General features: G+C 40.5%; 1 protein-coding gene across 1 annotated transcript in view; it reads left to right on the top strand.

The window, feature by feature from the left end:
* The first annotated feature begins 4,233 nt into the window (after positions 1-4,233).
* gra (granulito) overlaps positions 4,234-13,889 on the top strand; it is a 98,232-nt gene continuing 88,576 nt past the window's right edge. Inside the window, exons 1-2 of the mRNA XM_073052685.1 lie at positions 4,234-4,284; positions 4,489-4,712. Of these exons, the coding sequence (XP_072908786.1) occupies positions 4,681-4,712 (32 nt within the window). The 5' untranslated portion in view covers positions 4,234-4,284; positions 4,489-4,680. The remainder of the gene's footprint in view (positions 4,285-4,488; positions 4,713-13,889) is intronic.

Genomic DNA, 13,889 nt, shown 5'->3' with positions numbered 1-13,889 from the left:
TGCCCTGGCTTGGGTAGACAGCTAGGAGCAACATCCATAGTCAACCCTGCCTAATCATTATACTATAAACTTCTCAAGATGATTTGCACTGAGTCTGTAGATATATGCCACAACATTTACACAGTACCAACCTATTGTTTTAAAATTGCATATTTTGAGAAAAACTTACTAGTTCAATGCTACATCAAATTCTTCGAACAGCTGCTGAAATCTTTTTTGTATATATGTGGCTGAATATGGTTGTCTCCAAAATCTGTGTTTCACTTCTATGTGAGTTCAGGCCTCTCAATCAGTGAAACTGAATACAGTTTATAATAATGTATCTGAAAATGATGAAACTGGTAGCGTGCTATAAAAACTCAACTGACGTGCTTTTAATGGGAAGAGAGCTTGCCTCCTTAAGGCAATCCAAGATAAGGTAATCTTTTCCTATCAACACGCCTAGCATTGAGATCGAGGAATAAATTTAAAAGGGAGGCAAGATCTAGCAAGAGTGACCATTTTGGAATAGTCATCTTGAGAAGGGATATTTTGAGGTGCAAATGCTGAGATTGAGGCATAACTGCAGAGGATTTAATGAGGGAGGCTATGGTGAGAAGGCTGAGTAGTAGTGGTAAGGTGAGTCAAGATAAGGTCTCTTAAGCTATAGTACCTTGAGAAGTAGAAGTGGCAGTCAGTGGACTGCTATGTTTCTGTCAAATATGGGAGATCAGGGAGTGATTAAGTGTTTCTGGTAACAATCTTTACAGGAAGTGTGCCCGGCCTACAACTCCTTTCAGGCAAAATGGATCTGTTAAAGTGGCAGATGGGAGTCACTGAGGAATGTACAGGAGGCAGAAAGCGTCATAGATAGGAGTTTCAAGGAAGTGATCATACCACAGGTCAGCTGGATAGATGGTTGGAGATACAGGAAGGTAATGAAGAGTCCCCTGTGCTATTTCCCCTCTCTGAAAGGCTTACTGCTTTGGATACTGTTGGGGGATATGGTCTCTCAAGGGAACAAGGGAAAAATGCATCAACGTAATCAGTGGCGTCACAACTGACTCTGTTATACAGCAAGAGAAGTCAAAGTCTAGGTGAGTGAACAAAGATCATAGAAATCTACAGCACATTACAGGCCCTTCAGCCCATAATGTGCCTACCATGTGACCTCTAGAAACTGCCTAGAATTTCCCTACTGCATAACCCTCTGTTTTTCTAAGCTCCATGTATCTAAGAGTCTCTTATAAAACGTTATTGTATCCGCCTCTGCCACTGTCACCAGCAGTACATTCCGCGCACCCAAAACACTGTGTGAAAAATTTACCCCTGACATCCCCTCTGTACCTACTTCCAAGCACCTTAAAACTATGACCCCTTGTGTTAGCCATTTCAACCCTGGGAAAAAGCCTCTGGCTATCCATATAATCAATGCCTCTCATCATCTTATACACCTTTAAGTCACCTCTCATTCTCCATTGTTCCAAGGAGAAAAGGCCAGGTTCACTCTAGAGAGTAGCAGTGATTGGAGGAACTCGATAGTCAGTCAGGGAAACTGATAGGTTTCCTGTGGTTGCAAGAGGGATTTGAGGATGGTGTATTATTTCCCTGTTGCCAGAGTCAAGGAGGACATCAGGAGCAAGATGGTAGCTAGAGAGAAGTAGGACCACTCTAGAACGAGGGACAGAACTTTAGTGTGGAGCCAGAAAAAAATGGATGAGGTCCTTCACATCAGTATTCATTAAAATGTTGCCTGGATTGGAGGGTGTACCTTAGAGGTTGAGTGAATTTAGCCTTTTGGAGAAGATTCAGAGGGACAGGATTTACTCACATTTGGAAATGCAAGGATGGTTTTCAATGGGGAAGGCCCTGTCTCACAAATTTGAGTTTTTTTGAGTAAGTGATAAAGATGATTGATTAAGGTGGGCTGTAGATGTTATCAACATGGATTTAAGATATGGTCTGTCATGATAGGCTAGTCCAGAAGATTAAATCACATGGGATGAACAGTGAGTTGGTAAATTAGATACAAAATTGGCTTGGCTATACTAGCTAGAGAGAAGTGGTAAAAAGATACTTCTCTGACAGGTCTGTCACCAGTGTTCCACAGAGATCAGTACTAGGACAGACAGACATACTTTATTGATCTCGAGGGAAAATGGGTTTCGTTACAGTTGCACCAACCAAGGATAGTGTAGAAATATAGCAATATAAAACCATAAATAATTAAATAATAATAAGTAAATTATTCCAAGTGGAAATAAGTCCAGGATCAACCTATTGGCTCAGGGTGTCTGACACTCCGTAAAGTTTGATGGCCACAGGCAGGAATGACTTCCTATGACGCTCGGTGTTGCATCTCGGTGGAATGAGTCTCTGGCTGAACGTACTCCTGTGCCTAACCAGTATATTATGGAGTGGATGGGAGACATTGTCCAAGATGCCATGCAACTTGGACAGCATCCTCCTTTGACCTCTGTTATTTATAATCTATATTAAGAGTTGGATGAAAATTGAGGTGGTCTGATTAGTAACTTGGAAGATGACACAAACATTTATGTAGTTTTAGTTAGGATGGTTGCCAAAGGTTACAGCAAGATATAGATCCATTGGAAATTTGGGGAGAGAAATGGCAGATGGAATTTAATTTGGGTAAGTATGTGGTGTTGCACTTTGAAAGATCAAATGTAAGAAGAAAATAAATAATAGATTGCAGGACCCATAGGAGAACCGACCTAGGGACACTAGGGTGCAGGTCCATGGCTCTCTGAAAGTGGCACAAGTGAACAGAACAATAACAAAAATGTATGGCCTCCATTCATCGGGGTATTGAGTATAAAAGTTGAGACATTCTGTTACAGGTGCATGAAACTTTTATTTAGTCATATTTTAGTTATTCTGAGCAGTTCTGGTTGTCACACAATATGATTTCCAGCCATTAATTATATTTCCCCTTCTTGGTCACAACCTCCTGTTGAACATTGCAACTTTAGAACCCTTTTTGATTCTTAACTATACTAACATTATTATCCAATACAAAAAAAGCTTACTTTTGTATATTTTAGTCCTGCCTCAGCCCAGCTAATGAAAGTCTCATCTGTCATCTTGTTACTTTTTGTCTCAACTGCTCCAATGCACTGTTGGTCAATATTCCATCTTCTATCTTTATCAACTGTGAAATTCCCTCCCTTTGAAATTATCTCTTTGATTATATTATTGATGGCCTGTCCTTAAGTAAATTGTTTCTTGGTTTAATGCATCCTAGTGAGTGCCTTGGAATACTTTATTACAATAAATGTTATATAAATACAAGTTGTAATGGAAACTACATACAGTTGTGGTGTTCCTCACTTTTTCTTGTCCACATTAATTCTGTAGGTTCGATTGTTATTTAGAGCTTTGAGATGAGAAACTATTATGATGTTAGTTAACAGCACTCTCCTTTAAAATGGTTCCAGCTTAACAGGCACAGAGCGCAGAGGTAGGTTGTTGAACTTACTTTAACAAGTACAAGGAACAATTCTGTATTTTACAGCATATCAGCTAAGTAGCTTTCCTACTTGTAGACCCATCAGTGAAGAAACAAAAAACATGCCAATAAATATATTTTCTGTACCAGTGGAAAGGAAACTACCTATATGCTCTGTTAAACTCCTGCAACACTTTTTAGAACCGTCTAAACCTTCTTATGATAGGTTTACATTTTCTAAATAGATTGCATAAATCGAGCAATACTGTTACGTTTGTTTCTATTGGCCATATGAACTCAAAACAAATTGATTCTTCAAAAGTTTTATAGACACGCTGGAATCCAATCTCTGCACCTCCATTCTTACCGTCATTTATCAAAACTCACCTCTCTGACCTCTGACATCCATTCTCTTAAAAAAAAATTCAAATATAGTTAACAAGAGCACAAATGGAGCATTGCACCCCAAAAAGAGCGAGAGGCAAGCCTGACACATTGCCTCGGAAGTTATGATTCAAGTTTGGAGCTTGGAAAGGATAATGAAAATAATTCAGGAATGCCAGGTTCAGGATGTGGAAATAAAAAAAATGAAAGAGGATTGAGAAATGTAAATTATTTTAAAATTTGAATGTATAATCGAACTATCAAACTATTATTCTAAACGTAAGTGTACGTGAAGACTGGATTGAAAGTTTAATGGGGGGGGGGGGGTGCTGACACTGACGGGATGGACGACTCGCCTACGTCACTGCTGTACCTGTTGTTGTGGTTGGCAAGGCAACGTTTCCAGGTCGGTTATCAATTTGATAACCCCCTCCTCTCAATGCAACTTCTCTGTGAGTACAATATTTCATTGTCAACAACCCTCGTACCCCAATAATAACTCTTCTCATCGTAGGGAAACATTTCTTGTTTCCGTTGTTTCTTTCTTGCGGCTTTTGTCCCTCACCACCCCTAATCCCTTCCCATTTATAAACTCCATTGACACCGCAGCCGGATTTTTTAAAAAATATACATTAACGATCTTCGCTCTCCAGCAGTGTACAGCCCGATCGGACGTTCCCTTCTCGCTGAGCCCACTGCCCCAGGTGCCGTGCCACCGGGACGCCGCTAACTCCCTCTCCCCGCTCGCGACCCACGGCAGGCACGTGCGGTCTGACGAGGCGGCTCGAGCTCTGTCGCGAGCACTGTCACCCGTTACGGAGGCAGGGCGATTGTCCCGTGAGGAGGGGATGGCGGAGGTAAAAGGCGTTACTCAAACCGGGTGAGTACGACCACTGATTCCTCTTGAAAGAGCTCTTGTACCGCAGATCGATCTCCCAGTGGCCGGCAGCATCTCCTGAGATTATGCGGCGGCGTGCAGTCACCCATCTGTCGGGCTGGTCTGAAATTTAAATACTACCCTTACCTTTTAGAATCAAGGTCGCCTTGCCGGGCGTCCCCTCTCCTTACACTGCAATCCTTAAGTGTTTTATTCTTCGTGAGTAAACTGGGGGAATAATGTCAACTGGCGGAGCTGCTGCAGTTGCTCGGTGTATCAGGGATGGGAGAACTCCAGAGACAAACATGCCAGTACTTTTCAGAGGTCCGAGATCAGGCAACAAACTTCAGGGATGTGTGATCCTGCACTGCTACTTTGATCTCTCAGCCATCTGAAGAGTACTATCATGGATGAGGTTAATAAAATACAATTTATGGGAAAGAAAAAGTTGCTTAAAACATTTACAAAGAAGAGAAAGTCTGCAGATGCTGGAAATCCGAACACCACACACACAAATGCTGGAGGAAATCAGCAGGCCAGGCTGCATCTAGGAAAATAGTACTTTTTTCTTGCGCCTGACCTACTGAGTTCCTTCAGCATTTTGTGTGTGTTGCTTAAAACATTCACTCTTTAATAAAATGAGTAAAATGATTTTAATGTAATCAGAAAGGATCTGGCAAGTATGGATTGGTTAGTTTGTTTTCTGGCAAAGGGAGGCTTGGTAAGTGGGAGGTCTCCAAAAGTGAAATTATGAAAGTACAGAGTTTCTATGTTCCTGTTAGAGCAAAGCACAATATTATCAGGTAGAGGGGACCTTGGTTTTCTAGGGATATTAGGGCCCTCCTTAAGAGGAGAAGGAGGTGCACAGCAGGTATAGGGCAGCAAGGAATAAATGAGGCACTTACAGAATAGAAAAAATGTAAAAGAAATTAGGAGAGCTAAAAGAAGACCTGAAGTTGTTCTCATAGACAAGGTGAAGGAGTATTCCAAGGGCTTCTACAGATACATCAAGTGCAAAAAGGATAGAGAGGGACAAAAGTGGTCCACTTGTAGATCATCTTGGTCATCTTTGCATGGAGCTGAACGAGATGGGAAAGATCTTAAATAGATTTTTTGTATCCACATTTTCCTGGAAGACAGACATAGAGTCGATAGAAGTGAGGCAAAACAGTATATGGATTACAGAAGAGGAAATGCTCGCTGTATTGAGGTAAATTAGGGTAGATAAATCCTCAGAGCCTGACAAGGTTTCCCCTCGGACCTTGTGGGAGGCTGGTGCAGAAATTACAGGGGCAATGGCAGAAGTATTTAAAAATGACCTTATACCAGACGACTGGAGGATAGCTAATGTTCCATTGTACAAGAAAGGCTCTAAGAATTAACAGGGAAACTATAGGCCATTGAGCCTGATGTTAGTAATGGCTAAATTATTGGAATGTATTCTAAGGGACAGGACATATAAATATTTGGATAGGGAGGGTCTGATTAAGCATAGCCATCCTTGCTTTGTACATGATAGGTCATGTCTAACCAATCTTATAGTTTTTTGAGGAGGTTACTAGCAAAGTTGATGAAGGAAAACAGTGGACATTGTATACATGGACTATGGTCTTTAGCAAGGCCTTTGACAAAGTTTTGTAAAAGGCTCAATCACTTGGCATTCAGGATGAGATAGTAAATTTGATTCAATATTTGCTTTGCAGAAGAAGCCAGTGAGTGGCAGTAGATGCTTCTTCTCTGACTAGAGACCTGTGATTAATGGTGTTCCAAAGGGATCAGTACTTGGTCTGTTGTTGTTTATCATCTATATTAATGATTTAGGTAATAATGCAATAAACTGGATCAACAAATAAGCAGATGATAGCAAGATTGGAAGAATGATGAACAATGAGGAAGACTATTAAAGCTTGCAGCAGGATCTGGATCAGCTGGCAAAATGGGCTGAACAAATGGCAGATGGAATTTAATGTAGACAAGTATGAACTGTTGCACTTAGGGAGGACAAAACAGGATAGGATTTGCACATTGAATGGTAGGGCAATGGGGAGTGTGATAGAACAGAGAGATTTGGGAATAGAAATACCTAAATTTCTTGAAAATTGCACCACAGGTAGATGGGGTCAGAAAGACAGCTCTTGGCACATTGGACATCATAAATCAGAATACTAAATATAGGAGCTGGGATGCAATGTTGAAGTCTATCTTTTTGTAGGTAGATGGCCAAATTTGGAATGTTGTGTGCAATTTTGGCCATCTACCTACAAAAAGATATCAATAAGATTGAAAGAGTAAAGAGAAAATTTACAAGGATATTGCTGTGACATTAAAATTTGAATTATAGGGAAAGGTTGAACAAATTAACTCTTTATTCCCTGAAGCATTGGAGAATAAGGGGAGATTTGATAAAGGAATATAAAATTATGAAGGGTGTTGACAGAGTAAATGCAAGAAGGCTTTTTCACTGAGGTTAGATAGGAATAGAACTAGAGGTTATAGTTGAAGAATGGAATGATTTTGGGGGTCAATAGGTGGAACTCTTCACTCAGGATAGTGTGAGGTATCTACAGAAGTAGTGGGTGCAGGTTTGATCGTGAGAGTTAAGAGAAGATTGAATGAATACATGGGTGTACCAAGAAAAATGAAGGGATAGGGTCCAGGTGCAGGTCAATGGGACTAGGCAGAATTACAGTTCAGCACAGACTAGATGGGCTGATGGTCCTGTTTCTGTGCTGCAGTGCTTTATGAAGTGTATCACTTTGGAAGGTCAAATTTGAAGGCAGAATACAGTGTTAATGGCAGAATTATTAGTAATGCGGTGGAATAGAGGGATCTTAGGGTTCAATCCATAGAACTCTCAAAGTTTCAGAGCACAAGTTGATAGGATGGTTAAGATGTCCTATGGTATGTTGGCCTTCATTGTTGGGGGATTGAGTCCAAGAGTCACAAGGTAATGTTGCATCTTTGTAAAATTCTGGTTGGACCACACTAGGAGTATTGTATTCAGTTCTGGTTTCCTTATTATAAAAAGGACATGGAAGCTTCAAAGAGGGTGCAGGGGAGATTTGCCAGGGTGTTGCATTAATTAGACAGGTTGTCTTGTGAGGATAGGTTGACCAAGCTAGAGGGTTTCTGTTTGGAGTGAAGGGGGATGAGAAGTTATTTAATAGAGGTGTACAAGATGATGTGAGGCAGAGATAGAGTGGACAGCCAGGCACTACTTCCCAGGGCAGAAATAGCTTATACAAGGGGACATAACTTTAAAGTGTTTGGAAGGAAGTACGGGGGGGATATACAAGCTAGTTTTACTTTTACTTATAGGGCGGTAGGTGCATGGAATGCATTGCCAAGGGGTTGGTAGAGGCAGTATTTTAGAGACATTTAGGCACAATGAGAGAAAAAATGAATAGTTATGTGGGAGAGAAGGGTTGGACTGATCTTGGAGTTGGTTAAAGGGTTGTTCTATATCATGTTCTAAATACAGGCCCTTTGGCCCACAACGTTCTACAGACCTTTTAACCTACTCCATGATCAATCTAACTATTCCTAGCCACACACTGTAGCCCTCCAGTTTTCTTTTTTCCACGTGCCTGAGAGTCTCTTAAATGTCCCTGATGTCTGCCACTACCTCAGCAGTGTGTTCCATATACTTACTACTCTTTGTGTAAACTACCTTTGACATCTCCCCCATATTTACCTCTAATCACGTTAAAATTATGCCCTTTCGTATCTGGCTCCCTGGGAAAAGACAGTGGCTGTCTGCTCTGTTTATCCCTCATGTCATCTTATCACTTCCATCAAGTTACTTCCCATCCTCCTTCACTCCAAAGAGAAAATCCATAGTTCACTCTAGCTTTCTTCAAAATATATGTTCTCTAATCTAGACAGCTTCCTGGTCAATCTCCTCTGCGCCCTGTCTAATGATTCCACATCCTTCCTACGATGAGGTGACCAGAACGGAATGCAATACTTCAAATGTATAACCAGAGTTTTATAGAGCTGCAACATTACCTCACAGCTCTTGAACTCAATCCCCCAACTACTGAAGGCCAATGCACCATATGCCTTCTTAACCACTCTATCAACTTGCTTTGCAACTTTGTGGTTTCTATGGACATGGATCCCAAGATCCCCCTGTTCTTACACATTGCTAAGAATCCTGCCATTAACCTTGTGTTCTTCCTTTTAGTTAAAAATTTCTCCATTCCCAGTACAGCTCTGCATCCTATCAAATTTCCATTGTAAGCTACAACAAACTTCAACATTATCCTTAATACCATCAACCTTCATGTGATCTACAAACATACTAACACACTCTTCTACTTCCTCATACAAGTCATTTATAAAAATCATGAAGAGCAGATGTCTCAAAACAGATCCCAGCGGAACACGACTGGACATACATCTCTAGGCTCTATCTGAAGGGTCTCAGCCCAAAACATCAACTCTTTGTTCCTCTCCATAGATGTTGACTGACCTGATGAGATCTTTCAGCATTTGGTGTGTGTTCCACTCTATCTAGTACTAAACTATCCTTTCTGTGAGCAAGCCATTTCTTGGCGAAGCCAAGATTCCCTGGATTCCATGCCTCCTGACTTTCTGAATGAGCCTACCATGGAGAACCTTACGGAATGCTTTACTAAAATCCATATATACCACATTCACATTCTACCTTCATCACTTTGTATTGTAATTTCCTTGAAGAAATCAGTCAGGTTCATGAGGCATGACATGCCCTCACAAAGCTTTGCTGACTACCATAATCTGACCATACTTCTCCAAATACTCGCAATTCCTCACTCTATGTATCCTCTTGAATATTTTGCCCAGCAGTGATATAACAGTCACTGGTATGATATTCAAAATATTATCCCTGTTACTTGAAAAAAGGAATAACACTTGCCACCCTCCAATCTACTGGTACAGCTCCTGTGGCCAGAGGGAATGTGAAGATCATTGCCAAAAACACAGCAACTCCTTCCTTTGCTTTCCATAGTAACCTGGGTTATGTCTCATTTGGCCACAAGGAGTTAACTACCCCAATGTTCTTCAAAAGTTGCAGCATGTCCTGTTTCTTAACCGCAACATGTTACAGCTGTGCTAACCTCACATTTATCAAGTTCCCTCTCACTGGTGAATACTGAAGCAAAGTATTCATTAAGGACTTCCCCTACCTCCTCTGGCTCCAAACATGTTTTCATTTTTATCCTTGATGAGTCTTACCCTCACTCTGGTCATCCTGTTTTTCACATACATTGTGAGTACAGTCGTCCCTCGGTATCCGCGGGAGATTGGTTCCAGGACACCCCGCAGATACCAAAATCCACGGATACTCAAGTCCCTTATATAAAATGGCATAGTATTTGCATATAACCTACGCACATCCTCCCTTATACTTTAAATCACCTCTAGATTACTTATAATACCTAATACAATGTAAATGCTATGTAAATAGTTGTTATACTGTATTGTTTAGGGAATAATGACAAGAAAAAAGGTCTGTACATGTTCAGTACAGATGCAACAATCGTAGCTCTTCTGGGAACGCTGATGCTGCCCGGGCATCAGCCGGTGCTGATTCTCCCATGATCTTTACGTTCTTGAGGCTGTAGTGCTTTGCATAGCTAGCCAGCCATCCCTTACTAGCCTTAAACTCCTTCCTCTTGCTCACAACACAAGTAACGAATGAATGAGGCAAACAATGCTCAAACAATGAGTGCTGGAGAGAGACTGAAGATCTGTGAAATGGTGGGAGGCTTCAGCAGGGTATACCACTTCATTTGCGTGGATTCAACGTAGTGCTCGGTGCACGGCAAATTCAAGTTTTGCTTTTTGGAACTTTCTGGAATTTTTTTTCAAATATTTTTGATCCGCGGTTGGTTGAATCCGCGGATGCAGAACCCACGGATACGGAGGGCCGACTGTATATAGAATGCCTTAGGAATTTTCCTTATCCTACTCGTCAAGCCCTTCTCATGTCCTTGTCTTCCTAAGCTCCTTCCTGACTTATAGTTCTCAAGAGCTCTGATGCTTGCTTTCTAAAATACCTAGGTTTAATTCTGTTAATTGAGATAAATAATGGGCAGAACTCCCTGCTCTTTGAAGTAGCGTTAACTTCATAAACAATATGAAGTATCCGGTGACCCTGTGATCTCTGTCTCAGAGGCTAATATCAGAACATCTTTTAAGAGGATGAACCTTTGCAGGATGTCAGTTCCTCATGGTGAACCTGGTAGGGCACTGAAAACCTGTGCTAACCAACTGCTAGAAGTGCTCAAGGACATCTTCAATCTTTCACTGCCGCAGTTGGAAGTTCTCACCTACTTCAAAAGGACGACAAACATACTAACGCCCAAGAAGAGCAGGGTGAGCTGTCTCAATGACTATCGAGCAGTTGAACTCGCATCTCCTGTGGTTGGTCAAGTGGTTGGTCATTGGTCAGAATCAATTCCTGCCTTAGCAAGGACTTGGACCCACAATAACTTGCCTATTGCCACAGTAGGTCTACAGCGGATGCAAACTCATTGGTTCTCCACTAGACCTTAGATCACCAGAACAATAGCAATACCTACATCATGCTGTTGTTCATTGATTACAGCTCAGTGTTCAACACAATCATACCCTCAGTTCAACAAGCTCCAAAACCTGAGCCTTTGCAACTGGATCCCTGACTTCCTCATCAGGAGATCACAATCAGTGCGGATCAGAAATATCAACTCCTACTGACTGATAATCAACACTGATGCACCTCAAGGTTGTGTGTTAGCCCACTGTTCTACGCTTTCTACATTCATGATTCTGTGGCTAGGCATAGCTCAAATGCCATTTATAAATTTGCTAATGACACAACTGTGGTTTGCTGAATTTCAGATGGTCATGAGGAGGCATACATCAGCTCATTGAGTGGTGTCACAACAACAACCTTGCACACGGTGTCAGTCAGACCAAGGAATTGATTGTGCACTTCTGGAAAGGGAAATCAAGGGAACATACACCAGACCTTATTGAGGAATCAGCAGTGGAAAGGGTGAGCAGTTTCAAGTTCCTATGTATCAACATCTCTGAAGATATATCCTGGGCCCAACATATCAATACAACTACAAAGAAAGCACCACACCAGCTATATTTCATTTGGAGTTTAACTAGACTTGGTACGTCACCAAAAACTGTCGTGAATTTCTACAGGTGTGCTGTGGAGAGCATTCTATCTGGTTGCATTAACTTCTGGTATGGAAGGGCCACTGTACAGGATAGGAGAAAGTCGTAAACTCAGTCCGCTCCATCATGGGTACTAGCTTTCCCAGCATCGAGGACACCTTCAAAAGGCGATGCCTCAAAAAGGCGACATCCATCATTAAGGATCCCCATCACCCAGGACATGCCTTCTTCTCATCTGATCAAGGAGGAGATACAGGAACTTAAAGACACACTCAATGTTTCAGGAACAGCTTCCTCCAGTCTGCGATCAGATTTCTGAATAAACAATGAATCCATGTACATTATCTCACCTTTTTATTGCTCTCTTTTGCACTACTTATTTAATTATTAAAATATATACTGTATTTATTGTAATTTAGTTTTATTATTATTATGTATTGCGGTGTACTGTTGCCATAAAATAATGAATTTCACGACATATGCCAGTGATATTAAACTTGATTCTTATTCTGGTACAATAGAGATTTAGTGTAATGCCTTGTCAAAGCAAAGCTGCACTCAGCAGGACACAACTTCCATGCTGTACTAAGTGTCAGCACAAATTTTGCACTCATTACTCTGGAAAATTTCTATGAGGTACTTAAGCCCCATTATCTTCTGATTGGAGATGAAATTCCTATGATTTATAATCTTGACTGATTAATCTTGAAATAATGTATGCTATTCTAATCCTTGTGTTTGTAGCTATTGAAGGGAAAGGAAAGACTTGTATTTGCATAGCGTTTTTCGTATTCCTTCAATGTATAATAATCATTGATTTACTTTTGAAGTATTGTTACTGCAAGAATGAAGATTTACCAGGCAACTCACCCCATAGCAAACTCCAAGAGATAATCAAGTGATAATGACTAGATTAATGTAATTTAGTAATAATGCACAAGGTGTGAAGAATGACAAGGATGTTTGGCTGACTCTTCTGCTTTTCTAAAATAAACTCTTGAGTTTTTTTTCCCAGCTGAGAGTAGACAACCTTTTGATTGAACATCATTATTAGTCTATTATTGGTTCATTTGTGAGATGGTGAATGATTTTTCACAAAATTTCCCTCTTTATGTATGTTTTGGGGTGGTGAGTATTGGGAAAATTTATTTGGTCTACCATGAAATTAGTTTAACGGTAGAGTACGATTGTTCTTATGCAGGGTCATGACCTAAATAAATAATGAACATCATTATTAGATTCAATAACATCATTATTTCATGGAAGCATCCATGAAAATTAATGAACAGTCGATGTTTTAAACCGAGACCCTTCCTCAGGACTGGGCTTAAATTGTAATTCAGTTTAGCACTAATAGAAGACTAATAATGATGTCCTGACGAAGGGTCTCGGCCCGAAACGTCGACAGCACTTCTCACTATAGATGCTGCCTGGCCTGCTGCATTCCACCAGCATTTTGTGTGTGTTGCTGTTTGAATTTCCAGCATCTGCAGATTTCCCCGTGTTTGCGAGTTAAAATGATTGCTATTTTTCTTTGAGGATTCTACATGAAAGATTATTGATATTATTCCATCTTGCCCAGCGTGGTAAACCAGAGAACATGACTATTCCTGAAGAGTTTAAGTTCAAATTAATTCAAGACTCAAGATTGTTTCAATATTCCAGTACACTAGTGTAAAGGAGAACAAAAAATTGCTACACTAGATCTGACGCAGTATAAAAAATGCAATAAGGAACAGAACACAATAATGAAAAAAACACAATGAATATAAATACATTGATTGTATTTCCATAAAATGGCACTAGGTACAGGAGTGTCTGTACATAAGGTTACTGGCAGGAACTGATAAAGTAGTGGGGGAAAGTGTGATGAAACATACTGAATGCACAATGTATATCTATTATTGGTTCATTTGGGAGATGGTGAATGATTTTTCACTAAAATTTCCCTCTTTATGTATGTTTTGGGGTGGTGAGTATTGGGAAGATTTATTTGGTCTACTATGAAATTAGTTTAACGGTAGA

The sequence above is a fragment of the Hemitrygon akajei genome, chromosome 1 (assembly GCF_048418815.1).
Source record: "Hemitrygon akajei chromosome 1, sHemAka1.3, whole genome shotgun sequence".
NCBI classification, from domain to species: Eukaryota; Metazoa; Chordata; class Chondrichthyes; order Myliobatiformes; family Dasyatidae; genus Hemitrygon; species Hemitrygon akajei.
Note: the sequence above shows the minus strand (reverse complement) of the source record. Positions and strands in the feature narration are given on the sequence as shown.